This window comes from Gymnogyps californianus, chromosome 4 (genome assembly GCF_018139145.2).
Source record: "Gymnogyps californianus isolate 813 chromosome 4, ASM1813914v2, whole genome shotgun sequence".
NCBI classification, from domain to species: Eukaryota; Metazoa; Chordata; class Aves; order Accipitriformes; family Cathartidae; genus Gymnogyps; species Gymnogyps californianus.
Genome location: NC_059474.1, coordinates 85,163,196 through 85,189,149, shown reverse-complemented (window position 1 = coordinate 85,189,149; position 25,954 = coordinate 85,163,196). Strand labels below are relative to the sequence as shown.

Here is a 25,954-nt window from a genome sequence, read left to right as displayed (position 1 = left end):
AAGCATTTGCTGCCGCGTGGAGCGGATGCGTCCGGCCAGGGGCTGCCCAGAAGGATGACGGGCAAAGAACCACGATTTCCATGGAAATGATCATTTGTACCGTGATCAGATTCGGAGAAAAGGCTCGGCGGTGCGCCTGCCCTCATTATTGCTGCTGGACACTAGCAGGGCTCCGGTCAGGAGGGGTTTTGCTCACGCGAGCCCGCCTGGGCTCTTACTAAGGCTTAACCGGTGAGGTTCAATGCTGCTGTTTTCTGTACGTATGCAGCACAGCTAAATGCCAATTAAAAACTCCATACGCACAATTACTCCACAGATAACACCACAATGGAAAAACAATTCGACAGTCGGGGCCGTAGGGGAGCCTGGGTGGGAAAAAACACTTCCGCAGGTACAAGTAGCTGTCACAGCGTTTATTGCCACGTCGCCACGCTCGCTATAAAATAAAACCCTTCCCCCCCACCTCTCCGTAAGCGTATTGTGAATGATAAAATACATCAGCAGCGCAAAGTGTCGGAAGAAACCGGTGGGCCCCAGGGGCCAAAGGCATCCCCCTGCCCGGGGAGCAAGGGCATGGAGGGGCTCCCCCTGGCCACCCCCCGGGAAGGGGTCTCGGTGCAGCTCCCTCCCCGTGTGAGCAGGAATGCCGTGGGGCCGGGGCAGAGGTATTTTAAACACAGACATCGCAGCCGTACTTTGACGGACAGGAGGAGACTCGCTCCTCCAGCTGTCCAGGGAAGAACGGGAGAGACCACCACGAGCTGGGCTGCAAACAGCCGCCCTCCCCAAGCCTGCAACCCTTAAAACCAAAAAAAAAAAGGAAAAAAAAAAATTATTATTGCCAACAAAGAGCTTTAAGACCCCTTTGCACCACAGATAAGGTGAATGGATTTGTTGGGCTTGGGCTTGTTGTTCTGTTGTGGAATGGAGGAGATGGTTTGTAAGAGAAGGGGAAGGGGCAGACCTGGATATACGGTGTCTGAGGTATGGTCGGAGGAAAAAAGTGCAGCAAAAAGGAGATGCCAAAAAACAACAAAGAAAAAAAAAGCACTTAATAGGTTGGCTCTGAACATATCTCTTGTATGAAAATGATTGTCAAAAGAGTCACTAGTGAAAATAAGGTAAGAAAATATGTTCGCCATAGAGGTACCTTTCTGCTTCTTTCAGCAACAGAAAATTAACCCGAGGTCCATCAAGTGTTTTCTGTTCACCACAGGAATACTCTTCAGAAAGTCCAAGTTATGCCGTCCCAGCACACGCCTCCGAGGATGCCATCCAGTTTGCGAGGTGAAGAGAAGACCCCGAGCCCAACACAGCTACCCGGAGCCTGGCGGGACGCAGGTCTCCCACGGGGTCACCCCCAAAAAGCCACCCGGGCGCCCGGTCTCTCCCGCACCAACATCCCCGCCATGGCGCGCTACCCGAAGCGAAACTTCAGCCGGTACTTGACGGGGCTGGGGTTTTTCCGAGGCGAGGACGGGGCGACCTTCGGTTTCGGCGGCGGCAGGGGCTTCTTTTCGGGGAGGGTGACGGTGAAGGCGAGCTCGGGGGGCTGGGGCTGCCGAAAGCGGGGGAGGAAGTGCGTGGAGACGTGCTGGGGCCGGGCGCGGGGGCTGCAGCCCCGCTTGGCTTTGCCCCGCTTGTTGAGGGCCACGTACCACTGCCGGCCCGAGCGCGGGCTGCGGTGGACGGCCGAGGCGTAGGTGTTGTAGCTGTTCTCCTGGAAGCGCTCCCGAAACTGGCAGTCCGCCGTGAACCGGGCCTGCGGGGACAGAGCCGGGGGCACCGTTAGCCAAGGGCTGGTTTTACCCGTCCCCTGCCCCGCGACGCTTGCTGGGTTTTTAAGTCTTCCCCAAACCTGGTCCGAGCAGCAATGCGGGGCACCCGAGGAACCCACTCCGAGGCTGCCGGGCACCCAGCGATTTGAAAAACCCCCACCACAGAGACTTTCAGTAGCTCCTTGCCACCCAATTTTGGACTTTCTTGGGAAAAACAGGCTTGGCCTGCCCCAGCAGCTCCCTTCCCTCCTGCCCCAGCTCTCCTCCTGCCCTTCCCACTGACAGGAGGGAGGACGGGGCTCCGTACCCACCCTGCTGCATCCCCGCCGAGGACCCTGGGGTTGAGCCCCCGGTCCGTCTCCATTCCCACCCTCGCACCCCTCGCTTGGGCACTGAATCATCGCTTAATAATCTGGAAAGGCAATTTGCATGCACATTTTCATTGCTTCACTGAACATGGCTTTGCTTGTGTTGGATTTTTTTTTTTTTTTTTTCTCCTTCTTCTTCGTCTTGGGGCGTTTTGTCCCTTGATAACCTGAACAAATTACTTGCAGCCCAAGAGCATCGCCTCTTATAAACAGGGCGGCCGCACTGGCTCCCAGACAGCCAGGGGGAAAGGCTTCCCACTGCCGGAGAGGACAACAAGGAGCTGTTACGGGCAGCATTCGGCCTGTTGTCAAGGGGGAGGAGGAAAAAAAACCAAAAAAAGGGCATGCAGAAATACAAGAACAGAGCCGTAATGCCCCAGCTATGTACCCACGGCCCCGGGACACCTGGCTGCAGCCTCCTGCAGCCTCTCGGAAATCCTTCGCCATGCTTTCATCCGGCCGTGGGCACGGTACCTGGTACCCTGACAGCTTCTCCAGCCACGCCTGGGGCACCGCAGCCCGATGGCAAAGCAGCGCTTCAAAACTACTGACGTGAGAGGGATGCTGAGCTGTCCCAGCTCCCAAACCCCCAGCAACGGAGAACAAGGCAAAACCCCCAAGCCGCGCTTTACAACCATGCAGAAGGCCCAGCTGGCTGGGATCATTTGTTAGCTCCTCATTTCACCAGAGAAGTTGAGTCCTGCAATACAAGCGACAGAGTCCCCAGCCTGCCATGCTTCTTTTTTTTTTAAATCTCTTAGCACTTTGAATTAAGTCTCCTTTTGCTCTTTGCTTGAAAGAAACATCACCTGGTTGACTCACTTGGGCTTGCCCTGTCTTTTATACATCCTTGATGCCACATCACCCACGCAAGAGTATTCACCGTCCCGAGGCAAGGCTTTGCTGACCCCTCATTGCTCTCTGAAGCCCCAACACGCGCAGCGGTGTTCGGGCGAGATGCCCCCCGCATCAGCCTCTGCACAGGGAGGTTTTAGGATTGACCGACGCACCAGTGCACGCCTGAAAGGGTGCTCGGGGCAAAAGGTCCTGAAACAGGCCCTGCGTTTCCCAGTGGGATCTGGGCAAATGGCAAGAGCAGGCTTTTTTCGGTGCGGGAGGTGAAGTTGGCTGCCCTGCCCCAGGCATCGAGGCTGGCCACGGCCAAAGATCCGATGCTGAAATCGGCTCCAGCGGGCTTTGCCAGCGCTGCTGTGACTGGGAGAAGATGCTCGTGCCCCTGCTCATACGTATCCCTGTGCAGACAGCTAAGCTCACCGCTGCTTTGCTCGTGGGCAAGCCGAACTGGCATTTTCACTCTGGCCCAGTGTTTTTGGGGCAATGCCACCCCACAAAAGGAGGTGGCAGTAAAAGGTGGCACCCAAAAGTTGCTGCTTAAAGTGGTTTTGAGGGAACAGCTGCCCAAGAGTCAGAGTAGCATCTCCTCTGAAGTGGGATTTGGGATTGGGGGGGGTCCCCCCAGCCCTGGACACGGAGGGATGCCGTGGGCTGCTCCCACCAGCAGCACGGGGAAGGAGGAGACCCCGCAGCCAGCGTGCGCGGAGGGAAGCCCTCACCCCCAGACAGCCAACTACCCTGGGAAGCACTGCTTCAGTCAGCTGCTGCTTCGCCATCACTCTGACAGGCTTCCCCACGTCCCAGCCTCTCGGCTCAGTAGCCACACCGTTTCAGCCGGAGAAAAGGCCTTTTTCCCAGCACAGGGCAGGCGGCGCAGCCACGGCGCGCTGGCCGGCCGTCGGATTTGCTCCGCGGCAGCTCCAGAGACAGTCAAGACGAGCAATCCTGAGGTCAGTTGAATTTCAAAATCCGGTTCAACGGGGATTTGCCCCCATGAGGAGCGCGGCGTTCGGTTCACTCAGAACAGCTCCTGAGAAAGGGGAATTACCCAAGCCCCCCGTGGGCAAATCTCTCCTCTGGGGTTTGTGCCGGCCCCTGCCGAGACCGACACCGAACCCCCTCCTGCCCGTTCCGTGCTAACAACGTACAAGCAGGGGACCGAGGATTTATCAATGAGGAAAAAGCCATCTGTGCACGCAACTGATAATTGCCAGGATTACTGTCATTTTCTGAAGCTGGTGCCTCTAAAAACGAACCGCTTGGTAATTTAATTAAGTTGCCATCGACCAAAAAAAAAAAAAAAAAAAAAAAAAAAAAAAAGAAGGAGGGCTGCTGTAAAGCACCGAGCTGGGATAAAGCTGGGCCCTGAGAGCCGGTTTCGAAGGAGCCCGAATCCCTGCAGGAATGACTTTTATCTGTGGTTCAGCACAGAGTCACCAGCGTGACTCCCATATCAAAGCGCTGCCCTGAGTGACGGGCGCAGGACGCGCTTTGTACTGCTCAAAACTCATTAGGCCATGAAATAACTTTATCCTGCCAAGGCAGGAAAGAACAACAGATGCCGGGTTTGCATTATCGGCGTTATTTAGCCCAGCAATCTTTAGACATTTGGGTCAAGTTTCTACAAATTCGCGGCTTTCATCCGAGCGAGGCATCGTGTGTCCTCACCCCCCGCTCTGACCCACCTAATTGAGGTCCCTCTCTGGCACTGCCCTTTGTGTGCTGACAATTAACCATACACCGACGAGGTTTGATTTAATTTCTGCCTGCACCAGGGCATAAATCAAGGCTTCAGCTCAAATAAGGAGCCCATTGTACGCCGCGAGGGAGGGGAGGCTCCGGAGGGTCCGGGGATCATGCTCCACCTGCTTCCCTGTCCTCTCCATCCTTTACCTTTCCACTGCCCTCCTCCTGCTCTGCCCGTTTCCCGCCCTGTCTCCTTCCCTCGTGTCTTCCTCCGCGCAGCCATTCCCTCTTTCCCCGAGATGCCGTTCCCGCTCCTACTATGTTTCCTAAAATAAGCGACCATGTGCTCGCTCTTTAAGCATCATTAGGTTTCAGGAGCAACACTCCAATAAGACTCAAGGGAGACAGAGGCGAGTTCATAAATCTCACTCGAAGGCAGTCTGCAGGCTCGGGCAGCGTAAGCACATCAGCAACATCCACTTCGCGACCGTGGGGTTCGGCTCATAACCGCGGGGCAGGCAATTGGCTTTTCCCTCCTCCAGGCTATCAGCCCCGAACAGGCTCCCTGGGGACAAACTGAGGTGACAGGTCGTCCAAGAGGCTGCCGTAAAAATGCCCTTCTGTGGGTGTTACATTTATACACGCCTTTAAAAGATGACGACTTGCATGTAAGCACAGTCATTACTTTCATTTGTTCGAATGATCTCTAGAACTAACAGGAAAAAATTAGGAAGCAGCATCTTAAAGTTTGAGAAAAAAAAAAAGTGAAATCAACTTACAGGATTCGTTCAATGCAAAAAGCCTGGAAAAAGCACAATTGGACCTGCAGTAAACCCCAACCTTCGGGAAAACAGCCTGCAGAAACAAGAGTTACTGGGATTTTTCCGCTCTAGCTGCAACGCTCCCCCACGGGCTGGACCTCACCTGCCCGAATCCCTGCATGCAGCTGCACGCTTTCACCGGGGGACATCTCTCCCCCGTGGGCCAACCCCGCTAAAACTCCGGGGCCGCAGCCCCTTCCCCGCACGGGCGGGCTCCCGGTGCCACGCGCGCCGCTCCCCGGGAGACATTTGGCTCAAACCGTCTGCGCGATCTGCTGCAGAAGTTGCTAAAAATAAACCGGCAACGCTCGAAGAACAAGTCCTTTTGATGCAAATACCCAACTGCAAAAAAAAAAAAAAGGGGGGGGGGCACTTTTCTTGGTTAAAAGCGGTAAGCAGGGATGTGGGCTTCGGGGTTTTCGGCTCCACCTGTCCCCTATCTGTCTGTGCGGTGCCGATGCCACCCAGCGCGGAGCCCTCCCGGCAGCCGACGGGGCTCGGCACGCAGGGGCCCTGCCCGGGAGCATCGCTGCCGCGTGCACATGAAGGTGTCACAAGGCCTTTAATAAACAATACATACTGATAAGCGGGGGGTTTACTTACACTTGCATGGAGTTTTCCTTTTTTTGACATCGCTAAAAATTTGTTGCTGAAAACTCCTCGTATTCCTACAATCCCCTGAGACACAGCAAATATTTCCAAAATACCTAGGATGACAGAAATCCCAAAATAAATCACAGTTCTCTTCACATCGATGTGACAAAGAAAAGAAAAAAATTAAAAATAACAATAATTTAAAAAAAAAAAAGTCAGTCTCAGCTGTTTGCATTTCCTCTCCACAGGACCCTGCTCCTCGGCTGCCTGGCTCCACGCAGAGGGACCTGCGTCGGCTCTGGGATGGCTACGGGGCGGGTGGTTTGGTTTTTCGGGGTTGTTTTGTTTTGTTTTTGAAGCTGCATTTTAGAGGACAATTTCTGACTCGGCTGCAAAAGACCAAGCTCACCCCTGCGGAAATCCCTCTCAAGGGTGGCAAAAGCCCCTTGTGCCTACAGCCAGCCTGCTGAGATCAGCCTTGCCCGTCCTCCTCCCGTACACGCCGGACTCTGGAAGTGAAGGTGTCTCACACACGATTTGGGGCTAGAAGCACCAATAACGGTTTCTTAGGCCCCTCCTGGCAGCAGGACTCGGGGAGCGGGGCGCTACGCAGCCCAGCCACGAGAAAACAAGCCGTTTTCTCCTCAAACGGGTGTTTTCTGAGCAGGACTGGGCTCTGGCCCCCGGCGGGGCATGCGTGACCTGTAACTCCTCTTACACAAGAGTTTCAGCCTCCGAGCGTCGTTCGGCAACAGCACCGACACGTTTCGCTTCCCCACGCAGCGCCGTGTCCCCCCGGGCAGAGGAAGGGTGGCAGCATGGGTCGGACATCCCTCCGATACCCCCACCAGCCGGGGGGAGGCTGGGGTAAGCACCGCATCCCCAGCGTGCCCTTCCCACCCTGGGAGAAAAGCATTCCTAGCCCCGGCTGCAGCCCTGGGGTGGCCCCGGGGGGGGGTTTGGTGGCCCCAGAGGAAGGAGCCAGCGAGAGCATCTCACCCGGCCCCAGCAAAGGGCCGTGCGGATTGACGTGCCAAGAGCAAACATGAAGCCACCGTTAAATCCCCGAGGCCAGGGATCGGATCACCACTTCCCATGTTTATTTTAAGGAGGAAGCGCAGCTCCTGCAGGCGCCCGGGTCCTGGCCCCAAGGGCCTGGGGGGCACTTTGGGGGGCTGGTGAGCCGCTCCTCCTCACCTCACGTACCCCAGCGGCAGCGGCTGCCAAGGGGCATAGGGTTCTGCAGCCCCACTGCAACAAGGCATGTACCCTCTCCAGCATGCTCCCTGTTCTCGAGGGCACCCCAAAACCTGCCGGCCTTTGGCGGGGGGAGGGGGGGGGGGGGTTGCCCATGCTGGCTGGGAGACATACTCCCAGTTATTGGGGTGCCCTGGGTCAGGCCCACAAAGCTGGGGTTTCCCTGCCAAAAGCTGACTTCTTCCCCACGGGGGACGGCTCCTCTGGGGCAACACCCCAGCACGGCCCCTCTGCCCCCAGCACGTGCCCCCGGCTGGGGCCAGCTCCGCTCCGAAGTGCAGAGCTGGTGCCGCTGTCGCCTTTCCGGGGAGAAAAATCTCAGACTGAAGGGGAAGGAACTTAGCATAATCCAAGTCCCTGCGAGACAGCTGTGGCATCAAAGACTGCGCACGTCTCACAGGGGAAAGCTCCTCTGCCGTGCCGCTGCGAGACAAGGTCCGGGTGGCGGGGCACGGCGCAGGCAGCCCCTCCAAACTCAGATCTCCCAAAACAGCCCCGGCGTGGATGGCCCGTTTTCCCATTCATCCCCTCTGCAGCCCCTAACCCCCTCCCGGCCATGCACCCACAGCGCTCCTCGAAACCCCAAGCAGGGTTTCTGGCCGCCCAGCATCCCTGCCCGCAGGCCGCCCTCCTTCGCGGGGCCACGGCATAGACCGGGGCCCGAATTATTCGATCCAAGCCAGATGTGGCCATTGCTCCGTGAGCACGCCCGACAGCTGAAGCCACACGTGCTGCCAGGGTCACCTCAGGCCCGAGCCCTCAGGCTCTTCAAGTGATTTTTCATCCCCGCCTGCCATTTCATTCCCTCTAACAGGATATCACGGCAACTCCGACCCGAAGAATGAGCCATGAGTTAGCACAGCTTTCTCTCAGGGGAACGTCAGCCTCAGTCCTATTTTTAAACTAATTATATCCTCTCGCTGTGCTGGAAGAATGAGAATGCAGAGGGAAAGATGGAAAAGTTACATGGGGAAAGGATGGAGAAGGGGTGCGAGGGAGAGCCCGGTGCAGCATCCTCCCCTCCCGGTACCCCGGCAAGGTGCCATGGTGGGAGCACAAACCTCGCGCCTTCACGTCGGTCCCCACGGACTCGCTTCCTCAAGGCAGGCGAACCCCGTGGAGCGGCACTTCCCAAAATGAGCAGGACAGAGCTCGCTCCGCTCCTCGGGGCGGCGTCCCACCCGAGCCCCCCGGACACAGCACCCCCAGCACCCCCCAGGCCCCAGCCTCCCGGGCCAGGCAGTACCCCAAATTCACCTTTCCCGAGGCCGCCTGGGCTGCAGCTCACGCCAGGTGAAGGCAGCAGGGAGCAAGGGGCTCCGTCACCCCAGAGGAGACACCCCCAGGGATGGGGATGCCGCAGCCCCGGGGCCGTACCGGGAGGAGTGCCCCACAGCCCCCCGGGCCGGGGCACGGCCAAACACCCCCCCCAACCCCCCCGACCACTCTCCCCCGGGCACTCACTGAGCGGGCTGGCGTCGTGGGCGCCGTCCACCCGGCCGTCGGGGTGCAGCTGGAGATGGAAGCCGATGCCCACCCGGCAGTACAGCCGGCCCCGCCGCCGCCCCGGGCGGCTCCGCGGGAAGCGGCTCGGCCCCGCCGCCGAGGAGGAGGAGGAAGAAGAGGAGAAGGAGGAGGAAGGCGCGGGGGCGTTGCGGCCCGCCAGCCCCGGCTGCGCCCCGCCGGGCACCTGCTCCCGCCTGGCGCGGGCGGGCAGGGCGAGGAGGAGGAGGAGAAAGAGGAAGGACGGGCTCATGCTGCCGGCGGGAGGGAGGGCGCCGCGCCGCATCCCGCTCCGCCGCGGAACCCCGGCGGTTTGAGGGGGGGGGGGGGGAAAACCGGGCCGCCCCTCTTCGGCACCGGGGTATTTATAAGCGGGCGGCGGCCCCGCACCTGTGCCCGGCCCCGGCAGCGCCGAGCACCCCCCGCCCCGCCCCGCCCTCCGCCCCCCGCAGCAGATGCTGGGGCTCGGGGGGCGCATAAATCTGGGGAATTAACTTGTCCGCCCCGCCGGGACAGAGGCGCTGGGGCTGCGCCTCGGGTTACCGCCGAGAAATACCTTGTCAGCGGCTTCACGCCGTCGGCCGGGCGTACGGGGCTCGGCGGAACCCTTGGGACGGGGAAAGGGATTGGGTTGCAGCCCCCCAGGCCCGGGGGGCGCGGGGGGATGACAGCCGGCAGCTGCGCCGCCAGCCCAGCCTCAGCCCCGGGCAGGGGGCATGGGAGCGGGTTTGGGGCTGGAGGCAGCACCCCGAGCGGGAAAGCCGCTTTCCCTCCTGCCGTGCCGTGCTCGGCCCCAGAGAGCGGCCCTTGGGGGTCAGCGCAGGGTGGGGGGGGTCCCCCAGGACTGCCACCCCCATAAATCCCCTGACAGCATCTCGAGGCGTGCGGGGAAGCGCTGGCCCTTGTCTGCGTGCAATATCCCACGCGGTTCCCAGGCAGGGGGGACGGCGGCCCCGCGGCCTCCTGCTGCCGGCACGGTAACCCCGACACGTGCCCGCTGCCCCGCCAGCCCTATTTCTTCCCAACCACAAAGACAACTGCCACGCAGCACCGCGGCGCGGGAGGAGACCCTGCGGGGACAGCCCATCCATCACCCCGGCACAGCACCAAGCACGTTCTCCTTTTTTCGGCCCCTGGGGCTGCTCGAGGCTCGCTGCGCGTCTCTGGAAGCCGCCGGGAAAACCTCGCCCCTACAAAAGCCAACATCGGCCCAACTCGCCCTGCCCAGCACGCAGCCCAAACTCTGCGCCTACGTGCCCCTACTGCTCCTGCGGATCTGTGTTCCCCCCCTTAAGCCCTACCCAGAAAACGCTCTGCAGCCGTCACCGGGCTCGGCTCCGGCCGGCGGCCTCGGCCAGGCTGTGAGCCCAGGGATCGGGTTTGGCAGGAAGGAGGCAGAGCGCGTGGCACGCCGGAGGGTGACCTTCGCCTGCAGAGGAAGCTGAAGGTTGGGGGCGCAGGGAGGGACAGGCGCTTAAGGGGCCGTATCCAGCCTGACTGACACCTGGCACGATCTGGTGTGAACAGAAACCATCTCACAACAACATTACTGCAATTGCAAACTATTTATCAGCACATATATATATACACACACACAGATATAGGCACACACATGTTTATATATAAATGTGTATATATAGACAGCCCTATATATAGATACACATACCTGAAGGAGGGTCAGGGCACTCAAAAGCTTGTTTACTTCTTCCAGCTGTAGTGGTTGGCCTGGTAAAATCTATGACTTCCAGTTACCCTCCTCATCTTGTTTATTTAATTACACGCACATGCTGACTCTAAATCGAGATCCACGAGCAAGACCAGGACCTAAGGGGGTTATGAACCTCTCCCATGGTGTTTGCACTGGACCTCACGTATCAGCACAGCTGAGGCACAGCCACCTCACTTGAGGAGGATTTGCCCGTTAGCATCTTGCTTTAAAGGCTGCAGCTGCCAAAGGATCGGCCCTGGGGAAATCTCTGTTCGCTGTCCAGGTCGAGAAGACCGTAAACCATTTCTGCCACTGTAAGTTAAGGTGAATGTAAAAACATTTAAAGTCTTCATCATAGGAGTGACGGCACAGCAGCCACCTGGGAGCGGGAAGGAGGCACGCACAGGCGCCGGGGGGAGATGCCCCCCCAAAGCTGCCATGCCCGGAGCTTCACCAGCAAGCCCAGCTTCCCCAGTTTTGACCCTAGTGTCCATCTCCATAGTTTTCACCAGCTTTCCCTGTGCCGTCCTGCCTGTCAGGCACTCTCTGCTCACACACGCTTCTGGACCGATTTCGCTCCCCCCCAATGAAGAAATCCCCCAAAACCCAAATTCCCATGAGGCGAGGCTGTAGGAAAGGCCACCAAGAAGGTGACACCGGCCTGGTGGGCTTGCCCTGGCTGGTCCTCTAGACCTGCCGTGGGTGTCAACCCCACTGCGCTGCACGTACACAACCCTTTCTGGGGGGCACCCTGAGACAGCCAAGCCCTTTCGGCTGTCAGCCACTGCACTCTCTGCCTGTCCCTGCTGTGGGATGGGACGTGGATACCCTGCCTGAGAGGTGGGGTCCCGCCCGAGCCGAGGGCTCCTGCCCATCTGCGGGATGCCATCGCCCTCCCCTGGGGACTGCCGTGCCCCCATCAGGGCCGTAGCCCAGCGGGCCCGCTGGCCACGTGCATTCGGCACGATATTGTCCTTACGGCACGCGGCACGTTTGCACCTTCACGATGAAACCCTGACAAAGAAAACTCCCAAGCAGTCCTTTGGGCATGAACTGGGTGTTTTCATTTGAATCTATTCATTAACACAAGGCATTCACTTTAATTTCAAATAGTCCAAGTGCCTATGTAGTGTAACTCGGTAAAAAAAAAAAAAAAAGAAAAAAAGTTGAGGCTTAAATCTAAATAAATAAGTAAGTAGATATAATAGTCTATTTCCTGGAATAATCCAGTGTAATTGCCTTGGGCAGCAGCAGCCCTTACACACACACCAGCAGCTTCTGAAGCCTAATGCTGATGTTATGTTACCTAAATTATTCAAGGCTTGATTACAGAGAAAACTTTTAGCAAACGGAGAGGATAAGTTGGGTTTCAAGTGTAGAATTTCTTGTTTGAAGAGGAGACGGGCTCTTCTGAGCCTCTGCTTGACCTGCTGCGTAACATGGGGCCGTGCTCTGCCACGGCAGGAACGTTCCCCGCCTCCAAACGCCAGCCCGGCACTGTGTTAATTGCCCCTTAAAAATACGCAAGGCAAAATGTGACAAGACATAAAACAAGCCCGCGAAGCTCCGTTCAGCGAGCTTGTGTGTGAAGCTGTAGCCCTGGCCGTACCTGAGGCAGCCCCGTGTTTATAGGAACCACCCCTGGTTCCCACGGGATGTGCGTGTATGGGTATGACAGCCCCAAGCCCAGCCGTGCCAGGCCACAGCAGCGCCCTACCAGCCGGCCTCGTGGGCAAAGCACGCCAGGCTTTCAACATCACTTGTTTTTTCACTCACGAGAAGGTTTATTTCGCGGCATTAGCAGAGTAACAGCATGCTGGATTCACCCTCACGGGGGACTGCGGGGCGATACTGTGTCCCTGTGCTCACGCAGGCACGGTGTGCCCTGGGGCCAGCCGCTCCCTGAGGAAATGCAGCCCGTGCCACCCCAGGAGCCTGCAAAAAAGCCTCTGCAATAAGGGTGTGTGGCCCGAAGGAGACTCACCTGCAGCAGGACGGGGGTGTGGGGGGGTGGCTGCACCCCCCCAGGTTGCGCTGCAAGGACAGCCCCACACGTCCCTCCGGGAGGTGTCCCTGCTCCTGGGGGAAGGTGCGAGCCTCAGCCACCGGAGCAGCTCTGCGCAGAGCTGAAAGCAGCATATGTTATTTACAGGCATTAAACCGGCTTAATTTAATTAAGATGATAACCCAGGTGCCGTGGGGAACCCAGGTGCTGCCAGGTGACATGCACCCCTTCCCCCACGGGCACAAAAGCCACCGGGGTCGCGCGGAAGCCACCTCACCAGCCTCGCCACTGGGAAAACACCAGCCTGGCACGCTGCTGCTCCCGAGAGGCCACGGCTGCAGGCGGCTCTAGGAAAGGGCAAGGCTGCGCCACGGCCCCAGGATGCTTCATGTAAGGGGAGCCTGAGCACAGCTTCCCCTGCTGCCACCCCGCGGGGTTTCTGTGGGCAGGGGCTGGCAGCAGGCTTGCAGGACAGCGACAAACAGCCGCTGCCCTCATGGATCGGTTTGGGCTGTTCGGACAAAATACAGTCTAAATGGTGTGGCTGGAAGATGGACTTTACACGGAATGCAATAGGCGGTGGGCACAGGCTGGTCCCAGGTGTGCCACAGCCTTCGCACACCACTTGGAGCAACTCTCCCGCACTTACCCAGTCTTACCATCAACACAGGACACGCTGGTGCATCCCCAGGCGTGTGCAATCACCCCTGACACCAGTGGAGACCCCCTTAAAAGAAGGCAAACCTACCACCCTCCCCAGAGCAATGCAGAGGGATTTCTGACAGGCAGCTGGTACCAAAGGGGAAGCTGCGCCCGTAGCACGGATGTATTTGCTCGCCTGTGCACGTTCACATACACTCAGCGTCTCTTTCGCACGGCAAGGCCTCTCGGGACCCTGCAGGCTGTCCATGCCCAGGGCTGCAGCACGTCCCCGGGGTAAGCAAAGCTCTAAAGCCATCGCCACGGACGAAGGCTGTGCTGAGGCAAGGGAGTGGAGACAGGCAGTGCCACGCTCCCGGACAGCTGTGCCCTCTTCCTACCTGTGGGACAGGGCAGAGAAAGCAACCTGTTAACGCTTAAACCTTGATGGGCACAATGCCGAGCTGTTGCAATGGGAGATAGGTAAAGAAATATTAACGAGTGAAAAAGAACCTCTCTCTCAAAAAACTCCAAAGCAAGCCAGGTATTTTCCAGCCTTTTGCGGAACAGCACCATATTTGACAGAAACTTCCCCCACGTGTGTATTTGTTTTAAACCCACCATCAATACCTTCTGTACTGGGTAAGATCTTTTCCCCCCTCCAAATAAGACCTTAGCAGCAGGGTCTGGTTTTGGCTCCAAAGTACAGAACAAATACTGCGTAGCTCATGTTGTTTTCAGAACAAGTAAACTATTTCAGTCTTTTCTCAGATATCCACAGCCAAATAACTCATTTTTAAGATCGGGGTATTACAATGAAATCTTAATAGCTGCTTTTGCAATTTTAACAGCTTGCCCAATTACAGGTTAACTAGCGGTACGCTCCTTGCAAGGAGGAGCCCAGCCTACTCGGGAGCAACCGCTGCAAATGGTGTCACCGCCTGGGCAGCAGACGTTCGTCCCTCCGTCACGCCAGCACGCTGCTTTGCATCTTCGTGCTTAGCAGAAAACCCAGCAGAGAGATTTCTGGGCAACCTCTGCAGGCTGCGATGCAGCGTGCAGGCACCGCACCAAGGGCTCGCCGTGAGCCGGGGGGATGCTCTGGGGAGCTGGGAGGGGGCTGACCCCCGCGACAGCCTCGCTCGGACAGCCCTGTCCAGACCTAAAGGAAAAAATCTGGGTGAAAGCAGCTCCGTTCAGCCTGCGTCTGTGCAGCCAGAGAGGTCACCTGCCCGTGTCCGACCGCACGGGTGCTAATCCACACCTGAACCTGCCGCCGCGTGGAGCCAGAGGCAAAGCTCCCACTGGCTTCTGTGGGGGCAGGATCAGGCCCCAGGGCAGGCAGCTGCTCTTGGCTTCAGCCGGGGGATCCGCGAGCTGTGAGTCTGCTGCCCGTGGCTGCCTGACTGCTGCTCGTTGTGTTAAAAACAAACAAAAAAAACCCCCCAAACCACAGTTTTGCCCATGCGTATCACTGACGCATATTAGAACAAACGCAATTCAGATCTGCTTTCAAGTAGTAACTACTGCGAGTGCAAGCCTGCCCGCCGCACCCCAGTAACAGCATCAATATCAGCATTTGTTGGAATTATTATTATTTGCAGCGTGGCCCGTCCACAGACAGAGCAGCCTTACCTCGAGCACTGCAGGGAGCCGGCAAGGGGCTCCCCTGGCAGCGCTGGGGCTGCGGCAGGCCGAGGCTGAAGGCTGCCCTTCCTCACTCGCAAGGCGCTCCGCTCCTCTGCAGCACGTCGAAGACGCACCTTGCGGGGCGGCTTTCGGAGGCAGACGCAGCTGTACGCTCCGGCGCGGGCTCACAGGGGCAGCTCTCTCCCGAAGAAATGCCCGAGCCGTGCCTCCGCGCTGCCTTTTCTGGGCTGCGGTGCTGGGAGAGGATCCCGCGCCAGGGGAAGCCGGCCGGTCCGGCTGGTGCCGCAGCCTGGCCAGCCTCTGCCCGGCGCAGACATGTGGCACAGCATCAGCCCACAGACAGGGAAAGACTTGTTAAAAAAAAAAGGGGGGGGGGGGGAGATTCCCTTCCTTCCTATTTCGCATGCAGCAGTGCTGTTAATAGACAAAAGAGCAGTGTTTGGGCAATGGCACTCACTGTGACCCCGAGGAAAGCCAGTGCGGCTCTGCGGAGGGAAGGACCTGCTGTGGCCAAGTCCTGAGCCCCAGCGGTCCAAGGGAAACGCTCGTCGCTCTCCTTCGTACGATACCCAACCATACAGGACCGCGGGCGCTGCCTGCCCTCATTATGTGATGTCCTGGTTGTGCACATAGCATCACTTGGGTTTCATTTGTCCCTGCTGATCCTGATATCAAATCTTGCCAAAATAAAGTCTAACGTCTCTGATTAAATTTCCTGCCCACAAGTCCTGTACATTTTCGGTACTTATGTAGAGGAACAGTGCGAGCTTTGTGCACCAGGAACGGCGCAGGGTGCCTGCCGCACCGTATGTGCATTGTGTGACAGTATTTTTAAGGGGCTGACTGTGCAGGCAGGTGCCCCTTAGCCCAGACAGACCCCACGGGCAAAGCCCCGGGGCTTAGCACTGTGCCTGCAGACAGGGTCGAAATGAAAGGGTGGAAGAACAGGGTGCTACAGGGTGCTGCCAAGGCCGGACAGGGCCCCAGCCTGCTGCAGAAGCACATGCAGCCGCTTGGCTGTGAGAGGCCGTAAACTATTTGGGCTTAATTTGAGAGATGCTGTATGCGCCGAGGCGCCTGAGAGCCCGCAGCTGTGAGCCAGCTCCTGCAATGCCCACCCGTGGGCACAGCCCAGGGGCCAGAGGAGGCGAAGCAGCAGCTCTCCAGCAGCAGCAGGACCCGAGAACCGGAGCGAGCGCACGAAGCCAGGGAGAGCATCACTGGTACCTCCTTTACCAGCCTTCCCCCGGGCGCCGGCGAGGCGCTGAGCCCCGAAAGCGGTCCGGGGAGCTGCTGGAGAAGCCGAGCTGCCCCGAGAGAGGAGCCCGGAGCACCGCGCACCCCCGAGGACAAGCCCGGCGAGGCAGCCCCGCAGCCCCCCCGCTCCCCACGCCGCGCTCGGCCCGGCGGCGGCCCCGCTAGATGGCGATGCCCGCCCGCCCGCGGCATCCCCGCACCCCGCGGGGGCCCGACCCGCGTCCCCTGCCCGGCCACGGGCCAAGTGCCCCCCCCCGTACCCCGGCACGGCCACGCGAGGAGCCCCCGCACGCCCTCCCTAGAGCGGGCGGCCGCAGGGGTGCTTACTGCCTGTGAGGAAGACTCCTGGGGAGTAATCCGAGCCTCGCCCCCGCACGGAGTTGCAGGCAGGGGGAGCCACGCGTGTTCGTGGCTGCAACGCACGGCAGTCCGAGGGTGCCGGTTTAGCACCTCGCGTGGTCGGGGGGGAGAGGGGGGTATTCGCACAGCCCCGGGGGCCAGGCAAATGTTGGCTTCCAAGGGCAAGCGCGCCGATGGAGCGAACGGCACCAGGGGGAAGCCGGGGGGGGGAAGCCCTTCCCGCACAGCCTGCGAGCGCGGGGGGAGAGCCATCCGAACGGAAAACGTATGCGAGGAGGGGGAAAACCTCCGGAGTCTGACGCCAGTCTCGTAGCGGGGCCCCACTTGTGCTCTTCCGACGTAGGGGAGCGCCCGTGCTGGTTATCAGCCCCAGCGCTTCCCAGGAAGAGACAAGAAGGCTCGAAGGACGCAGAGTTTTTAAGCGTGTCCTACCTGAAGCTCCAGCCGCCGTGCCCCGGAGCCGTTAAAAGCTCTGCAGCAGGGCCGGGTGCTTCGTGGCAAACTCTTAAAACACCCGGCAGCCCCGTTTGCACAAGGCCGTGGGACTCCCGAGCTCTGAGTTGGGCTCCTGCCTTGCACACCTCCTCCTTCGGGATATTTTCCCTGCCGGCGACCCGCCGAGCCACACGCAGCCGCGTCCCTGTGACACCCGGCCCTCGCCAGAGCTACGCCAGCCTGTGCGCAGAAATGGGTTGTCAACAGATCACCGAGCTGCTGCGTCAGCTAGTCCTCTCCCTTGCACCCCAAAATACGCAGGTCTGACACGAAACGCACCCGCTGCAGCTGGTGCCCGTAGGACCAGGCTGTCCCCCCGTGCCCGGGAAGGATCCCCCTTTCCTAAGCCCTCCGTGTGTCCCTGGCTGTGGCCCATCACCCCAATAATGCACCAGGGCAGGGGGGGACTCACCCCCGGCCCCCCCAACACTCCCTGCCCCAGGACACCCCGAGCTGGGGGCTACTCTGGGCCCTGTGCAACCCCCGGGGGCTCTGCCCACAGTCAGGGCCCGGGCTCCCCCCACCCTGCAAGCCGGGGACCACGCACAGCCCTGGTAAGGGTGGGGGGCAATAAAGGCTCCTGGCAGGGGTGAGGTGGGTGGGTGGCGTGGAGTAAAGGGGAGGCCTGAGAGGGGCTGGGAAGGAGAAGGAGGAGAAGGAGAAATAGAGAGAGGAAAGAGGAAAGACGGGAAAAGACAGAAAGAGAAGACAGAAAGACAGAAAGAAAAGAAAAAAGGGGCAAAAATAAAGAAATTAAACAAAACCAAAACCGCGAAAGGAAGACGAAATGAAGGGAAGGATGGGATGAAAGAGAGAGAAATAAAGGGTGAATGCAATGCGGGGTGAAAGCAAGGATGAACAGACAGAAGGACGGACGGATTTAAGAGTGGCCGAAGGAAGGAAGGAGAGAAGGGAAGGGGAGCAGAGAGGAGACGCGGCGGGGTCTCTCCCCTTCCCCGCTCCGGCCCCCGCAGCCCGGCCCGGCCGGGGGCACCGCTCCCGCCCCGCAGCCGTGGGGCCGCCCCACTCCCCACCGCCCCCCCCCCCGGCCCCCCCGGCATCGATTAACGTCCAGGTGCTTTGAAGAAAATAAAGTCATTTATTGTCAAAGCATCCAACATACCCAGATAAACTATAAAGTTTAATAAATCTTTTCGAGAGGGGGGAGGGGGAAAAAAAAAAAACCAAACCCCAAACCGAAAAGGAAAGGTAACACGGAACTATCGAGACTCCATTTCACGGGCACCAAGTGACACTCTGTAGGAAAAGGGACGCGGGCGGCGGGGGCCGGGCGGGCGGGAGGCGCCCGGTGCATGCAGGACCCCGGCCCGCCGCCCCCGCCGGCCCCGCCGCGCTTCTCCCCGCCTTTAGCTTTATATCTAAAATAAAAATTTACCCTGACATATAATTATTATTACATCTAAACCATAAGTGCTTAATAATTTAAGTAGAAACGTATGACAAATGCATCAATATGTTGCAATATATGACATTTTAAAAAATGTATTTTTTAAGTAATTTGCGCTTTTTTTTCTTCTTTTTTTTTTTTTCCGGTGCTTTTATCTTTTTTTTTTTTCCTTCTTCTTTCTTCTTTTTCTCCTCCTCCTCCTCCTTCTTCTTCTCCTTCTTCTCCCCTACTGCCCTCCCCGCCCCTCCCCGGAAAGTGAAAATGCGTGCATCGAAAGGAAAGGAAAGCGAGCGGCGGGCGGCCGCTGCCCTCCCCGGCGGGGGAGGCGGGGGTGGGGGGGTGTGTGTGGGGGTGTCCCCGGGGTGCGTGGGGGGGTGTGCGCGCGTGGGTTTCCCCGCTAGTTGTGCGAGGTCATGTGGCGGGAGAGGTGGTGGCGCTCGCGGAAGGACTCGTTGCAGATGGGGCACTTGAGCTTCTCCTCGCGGCGCCGCTTGACGAGGGGCTCCAGCGCGTACTCCTTCTTGTGGTGGGAGCGCATGTGGTACACCAGGTCCGAGGTCATGCGGAACGAGGCGTTGCACTTGGCGCACCAGTTCTGGGCCGGCAGGCACAGCGAGGTGAACGACGGCGGCAGCAGCGTCAGCGCCGACGGCAGCTGCAGCTGCAGCGGCCCCGCCGCCGCCGCCGCCACCGCCGCCGCCGCCGAGCTCTTGGGCCAGAAGGCGGTGGCGTAGAGGAAGGGGCTCTGCTTCGGCAGCCCCCCCCGCCGCCGCCCCCGCCGCCCCCGCCGCCGCCGCCGCCCCCCGCCGCCTCCCCGCCGCCCGGCAGCTTGACGGCCAGCGCCTCGGCGGCGTAGAGGCGGGCGGGGGCGGCGGCGCCGTCGGGGCAGGGCTCGCCCAGCCCGCCCAGCTTCTGGCCCAGCACCAGCGGCGGGACGTGGGGGAAGGAGCGGGCGGGCTGCGAGAAGGCGCTCTTCCGCTCCTCCGCCCCGCCGCCGGGGCCGGGGCCGGGGCCGCCGCCGCCGAGCTGCGGCACGCTGGTGAAGGCGCTGCCCCGCGCCGGGCTGCCCCCCTCCAGGCGGGCGGCCAGCGGACCCCCGGGCCCGCCGCGGGGGCACAGCCCCGGCTCGCCGCCGCCCGCCCCCGGGGCGGCGGGGGAGCCGCGCTCCTGGCCGTCCTCGGGGCCGCCGCCGTCGGGCTCGGGGCCGCGGGCCGCCTTCTTCACCTCCACGAAGGCGCTGCGCTTGGCCTCCCCCGTCTCCGGGCTGGGCGGCGCGAAGAGGCGGCCGCCCTCCTCCAAGCCGCAGTAGGAGCCGGCCGCCCGGTACTGCTGCTGCGGGGCGCACACCGGCTCCTCCTTGGGCGCCGAGGGCAGCCCCGGCCGCTCCGCCGGGAAGCGGCCCCGCGCCGCCGCCCCGGGCCCCCGCTCCTCCTCCTCGGGGTACCGCCGCTTGGCTTTCCCGGCCGACGGCTCGGGGCCGCCCTCGGGGCCGCCGGCCGCCCCGGGGACCCGCCGTGGCCGCCGCGGGAGTTTTCCAGCTCCCGCGCCAGGTTGTGGAAGTCCGTGGAGGGCTTGGTGCTGGCGGCGGAGCCGCCGCCGTCGGCCCCGGGGAAGGGGTGGTGGAGCGGCCCGCCGGGCTTGCAGTACTTGCCGGCCTCCTGCTCCTTGCCGGCGCCGTCCTTGCCGCTGGGGGCCTCGGCGGCGGGGCCGGTGTCGGGGCCGTGCAGCCTCTTGGGGCAGCGGAACCGGAGGTGGGCGGCGAAGGGCAGCTCGAACTGGAAGCGCTGGCTGCACTCCGGGCAGGCGAAGGGCGGCGAGCCTGCGGCCGGGCACACGCACACGCGGGACGGGACGGGACACACGGAGGCGGGGGGGCACCGTCAGCCGCGGCCGGCGACGGGGCTTCCCCGGGGGATTAAGAGAGAGGGGGTGGGGGGGGTCCCGACGCCGGCCGCCTCCCCCCCCCCCCCCCCGCCCCACACCCGTCACCCCGGGCGGGGATCCCTGCCCAGCCTTCCCCCCCACCTCCGCCCGGCCACGGCGGCCCCTGGTCACCCGGGGCCGTGGGGAGGGGGCGCGGGGCGGCCGCGCGGAGCACCCACCGTTGCTGCGGGCGGGGGCCCGGGCGGGGCTGAGCAGCAGCAGCTCCGTGAGCTCCTTGCCGTACCACACCAGCAGCTCCTCGTCCTTGGCGATGCGGCGCAGGGAGCGGTAGAAGAGCTGCCCGCTCTTGATGTAGGCCTCCAGGTTCTGCTCCTCCCGCTCCCGCGCCGACTGCACCAGCCGCAGCCACATCAGCCCCTCCGACGAGCCGTTGGCCGCCGAGGTGTCCACCTGCAAAGCCCCCTTTAATAAACGCGCACGGAGGGAGCCAGCGAGCGAGCGACGGGCGGGATGGGGCCGGGCGGCCGGCGGGAGCGGCGGGGGAAGCGGCTCTGCCCTCGCCGGCGGCGGGGGAAAGCATCCCGGCGGCGGAGCGGGCCGCCCGGCCCGGCGGGGCCGCGGCGAGCAGCGGGGGGCCCGGCGGGGCTGCGCTCCGCGGCGGGTATGCGCTCGGGCACCGGCCGTCGGGGCGAGCGGCGGCGGCGGGCCGGCTCCCCGGGCTGCGGGGCGAGCGGCTGTGCCCGGCAGATGAGCGGCTCTTACCCGGAATATGTAGGGGACGGTGCGCTTGTCGGTGGACTTGAGGGCGATGAAGGCAATGCTGTCGTACAGGGACGTGTGGCTCAGGACGCAGGGGCCGAAAATGGCATTTTCCGGAATGTCGCAGGTGGTGTAAACGCTGGTGAAAATGTCAGTCAAGCACTGCTGGACCGTCTTGGCGTCCCCGTCCCATATTCCCCTCTGGACGCCGGCGTCCTCCATCCCTGCGGGCGGAGAGAAGGGGCAGAGCGGAGACGTTACAGCGCGGCGGGGCCCCCGCCGCAGCGCTGCGCGGAGACGCGGCCGCGACCCGCCGGGGGAAACAACACAAAATAAAATTTAAAAATTGTAATTAACCAAAAAAATTTAAAAAAAAATTATAATAAGAGGCAGGCGAGCACTTTCACCGGTCTGGAAAAAAAAAATAAAGAAGGCGAGGAGCTCCGCGAGCGGGCGGCGAGGTGCGGGGAAGCTGCCGCGATGATTTATTTCTCAGCGAGCCCGGCTGCGAGCGCGACGGCAGCCGGCTCCGGGCAGCAACCGGGCGGGGGCGGGGGGGGGGGGGGCAGAAACCCAGCGGCCGGCTCCGGTCACGGGCAGGAGCTGGACAAAAAGGGGCAGCCGTCTGCGGGCCTCCGTCCGAGGCGGGGAGCGGGGCTCCCGGCCGGTGTATCCGTCCCCCCCCCCGCCGCCGCCGGGCTCCGGGGCCCCGGCAAGAGAGGAGCCGCCGGGCCGGTCTCCGGGCTGTGACAGAGGAGCAGAGCGAATGGGTTTCAAGTGGCTTGTCATTGTCGCTGATTGCATGTCAGCTCACCTCCCGCTCCGCTCGACAAGAGGGAACGTATGTCTGCTCATTACCATAATCCAGCACTTTCCCTCCGAGACTTTAATTAAAAGCAGCAAGCAGAGGTAATTATTTTTACCTCGACACGCTTATTTATGGAGGAGGGTGAGCCCCGGCTCCCGTGCTGTACGAGGGGACGGATGCAGGCGGAGGCGAGGCGGGCAGGGTGCCGGCAGCGGGCAGCGGGCAGCGGGACGGCGGCCGCCGGGCTGCCCGCACCTCCCGCCGCGCTCCGCGATGCCGAGGCCGGGGAAGGAGCTCCGCGCCGGGCTGCGGGTGCCCTTGCCCCTTTCCGACCCGATTAGTGTAAGGCTGCCTTCCCCCCACCCCATCTGGCATCGAAATCATTCATTTTGGGGTTCGCTCGGGAATAAATCTGTGCTTCTCTCGGTGCGCCTATTTACACCCGGAGCCGCTCGCACCGGGCACGGCCCCGCCGAGCCGCCTTTCCCCCCCGCTTTCGGCAGACAACCGGCTCCCCGGCGCCCCCGGGAACTTCGCCCCCCGGAGCGGCGGCGTGGGCGGCGGGGGTTCCCGGCGGCCCCCCCCCCCCCCCGGGAACGGGGGCCGGGGGGAGGGCGCTTTCGCTGCCTCCCCGCCGCCCTCCTCGTTACGGTGCTGCCCGGCGCATCCCTTCCCCGAAGGGATTATTTCGCCAAACGAAACAAACGGCAGCGAGCGGCCCCCGCCAAACTTTCCACCCGCCCTCGCCGGGCCCCGCACAGCTCCCCACGGCCCCGCATCTCCCCGTCTCCCCGGGTGTCGTTTCCCCCCCCCACCCCCGGCTCCGCGGCGCTGCCTCCCCCCCCCCACCCCGGCCGCCCTTTGTCCGGGCCGGGCGGCTCCGGAGCCGTTCCCGGAGCCGAAGCCGCCGGGCACCGCATCCCGGGCAGGGCCGCCGCGCCCCGGCCCCCGGCACGGCCATCTCCCGGCATTGTTCCCTCCTCCGGGGCTACCCCGCCGGCGAGGCGAGGCGAGGAGAGGCGCGGCGAGGCGCGGCTCCCCCCGGCCGGGCGCTGGGGCCCGGCGGCGGAGGCGCTGGGGGGGGATGGCGGGGCCCCCCTCCGCCGGTACTCACCAGGGAGAGTGGGAATCTAATCCTCGCCCCGACAAGTGGCACAAAGACGGGCTCCTGCCTCCGCTGGCCCCCCCCACCCCCCGCGCTATTGTATCAGTGCCGCTCCATGGCCGGGGAGGCGGCGGGCCGGGGGCCGGGGCGCGGGCGGCGGCGGGGAGCGGGCGGGCGAGGCGGGGAGGCGGCCGGGGAGGCGAGCGGTGCAGATGGACCCGATGCAGTGAGTGACTGGCACACAGACACACACTTTTTGTTTGCTGCACATAATCTGCCCAATGACGCGTGACAGCCCACGTCCCCTCCCTTTAACCCCTTCGGGGGCTGCCCGCTCGCTGCCCGCCCGCCCGCCCGCCCCTCACCTGGCCCCGCCGCCACCGGGTACCTGCGGGGCGGGGGGGGGACGACGACGGGGGGACGGGGACACACACAGGCCGGGGCGCATCCCCCCGCCGAGCCTTTCCCGTGGCAGCGTGCGGGTTTGGGGGGGCCGCCGCTCCGGCCCGGCCTGGCAGGGGGTGCGGGGAGGGGAGCCGGGGGGGGGGGGGGGCCCGACGGCCGCTCCGCCCGGCTCCGGGATCCCGGCGGCCGCCTTCCCCGCTCTGCCCTCTCACCTGCCGGGCACGGGGGGAGCCCTCAGACACACGAATAAAATCCCTCCTCGCCGGGATAAAGGCAGGCAGGGATGCCCGTGCGGGGCGCGGCGGGGGGGGGGGGGATTAAACGCCCGCCTTGCTCCGCAGACCCGGCCCTTCTGGGCTGCCGGCGGACGAGGCGAGGGAAGGCGGCCGGCGGAGGCCCGACGTGCGGCCGGAGAACGGGAGCGGGCAGCCCCGGGGCTCCCCGCCGGAGCCTTCCCCGGGGCCGGTGTCCCCGAGCGGAGAGCGTCGCCGACGGGGCGGCCCCGGCCCGGGCTGCCCCCGCCCGCCGCAGACCTCGCCTTTCCCGGGGCCGGGGGGGGGGGAGCGGGGGGTGTGGGTGGGGGGCAGCCCACGGGCTCGCACCTCCGCACACGCGGGGCTCGCCTATTTACGGAGGGAGCTGGTAAGCAAAAGCATCCGCAGATGCGCTGTGCCAAAATAAGGTTTTTACCGCACGGAGAAGCGTTCAGCGGTTCCTCCCTTGTCGCCGTCATTTCGCACACAAAACAGATTGGGGGGGGGGGAAATAATTAAAAATAGAATTTAAAGCCCCCTAAACTAAACAAAAGAAGAGACAAAGCGTTTTCCAGAGGCGAACGGAGCGTTGTTTGCAATCAGAGAGTGGGCTGATGTTCGGCTTTCAAATTCACTTATCCTTTACATAATTACGATTTTCCTTGCATTAGGATTAAAGGCTGCATATAATATGCTTTCAACATTTATCTTATTAATTCGACAAAACATAGCGTCTCCTAAAACGGAGATTGTCATAACATTAAAAATATGGGAGTCTGTAAAAATTTGGATCTCAATTCCTCCTTCAAAGAGGGTTTTTTTCCCCTTTTCCTGTTTTTTTTTCTTTCTCCTTTTTTTTTTTTTTTTAAATGCTGCAGCTCTCGCTGTGTGATATAAATTGTCCGAATGACTGTCATTAGTAGGGGGGAAAGAAAACCTACGCGTTATTTTTATTCGCAAGAATTTTAAGGGACACCGCGGTACATAAACTATCTCGAAATTGCTTCGACATGATTTCAGCTACCGAAATTCCCCGATACTAAAAAGGACCGTAGCGGCATTTACGCCCATTTATGCAGCCTCGGATTCTGCCGCAAAAGCGAACCCCAGGCAGCAGCCTCGCCTCAGCCCCGCCGAACAACACTTCGGTGTACGCGGACTCCTTCCTTTCCAGTTGACGCTTCCAAGTGCCGCGGCCGGGGAGCGCCCACCGCGAACCCCAGCCCCCCCCGGCTCCCCGGCACTGCCCGCTGCCGGGCTCCGCGCCGCCGGGAAGCCCGCCGTGCCAGGCGGGAGGCATCAAAGCCCGCGGGTTTGGGAGGCAGCCGCTCCCCCGGGCTCACCGAAAAGGGATTTTTTTTTGGGGGGGGGGGAGAGGAAAGGTGAAGGTGCGCCCGGGCCCGATCCGGCTCCAGCCGGGCGAAGGGGGTCCGGCCCGGCCCTACCCGGGGGAGAAGAGCGGCTCCCCGGCCGCCAGCCCCGGCGGGGCCCTACGAACGCTGCCCGCCGCCTCCTCTAAAGCACCCACGAAATAACCTCGTTAGAGACAGGCGCGTTGTGTACGTTAATTCTTCCAGAAAACCTCCCGCGGAGAGCCAAGGGCCACCCGGGCTAGAGGAGCTCCAGCCGCCTATCCCACGGAGACCCTCCGCCGCCCAACGCCGCCTCCCCGCTGCTTCCAGCCCCCCCAAAGCACAGCCCCGGCCCCGCAGCACCCGGCGCCGCCGACGGCACCGGGCCGGTACGGAGGCGGCCACCGGCAACCGGGGAAGGGGAGTCCCCGGCAGCGGCCGGGGCAGGACCGGGACCGGGGCTCGGAAGGGGCCGGGCAGGCAAGCCGGAGTCCCACGGACACGCGGGGGCCGGCGGCCATCCAGCCCCGGGGTGGGGGCGGCCCAGGCTGTGCCGCTCCCCGGCCGGGAGCCCGGTGCGGGGATGGGGTGGCTGCGGGGGTCACGGGGCCGGCGGGGCGGTGATGCTCGGCCACCGACATGGCTTAACCTCTCGGAGGGAAGTGCCAGTTTTCTGCCCGTGATGAGTTACCATGGGGATGGCTGCAAAGGACGGAGGATCCGTCTCTCTGAGGACGCCAGGGCACCCTCCCCGCTGCGCCAGAGGAACCTTCTCTTTCCTCCCTGGATTTTGGCCGGGGAGGCGAGGGGGAAAGGGGCCAGGTGAGGCTGCGCAACCTGTGCTCGGAAGCGCTCCTTGCATCCCTTGGGAGATGCTGCCGCAAAGTTGTGACCTGTGCCGAGCCTACGGATGTACGGTTACTCCTCTGAGGAGACACAGAGAGCGCCGAGAGTCGGCTCACAGGTGACTCTACTATAAAGTCACCCGTGAAATAAGAGCACT

General features: G+C 62.1%; 2 protein-coding genes across 2 annotated transcripts; both read right to left on the bottom strand.

Annotated features, from left to right (window-relative positions):
• Positions 1 to 761: 761 nt before the first annotated feature.
• Positions 762 to 10,569, bottom strand: FGF5 (fibroblast growth factor 5). The gene is made up of 3 exons (XM_050896112.1): positions 10,529 to 10,569; positions 6,112 to 6,215; positions 762 to 1,762 (listed from the first exon to the last, which is right to left on the bottom strand). Exons 2-3 carry the CDS (start codon positions 6,139 to 6,141, stop codon positions 1,418 to 1,420), a joined length of 375 nt encoding a protein of 124 aa, XP_050752069.1. The 5' UTR covers positions 6,142 to 6,215; positions 10,529 to 10,569; the 3' UTR covers positions 762 to 1,417.
• Positions 10,570 to 18,781: 8,212 nt separating this feature from the next.
• PRDM8 (PR/SET domain 8) lies at positions 18,782 to 21,249 on the bottom strand. The gene is given in 5 exon segments (XM_050896519.1): positions 18,782 to 19,156; positions 19,159 to 19,886; positions 19,889 to 20,203; positions 20,487 to 20,718; positions 21,031 to 21,249. Coding segments are annotated over 5 exon segments (1,869 nt in total).
• Positions 21,250 to 25,954: the final 4,705 nt, after the last annotated feature.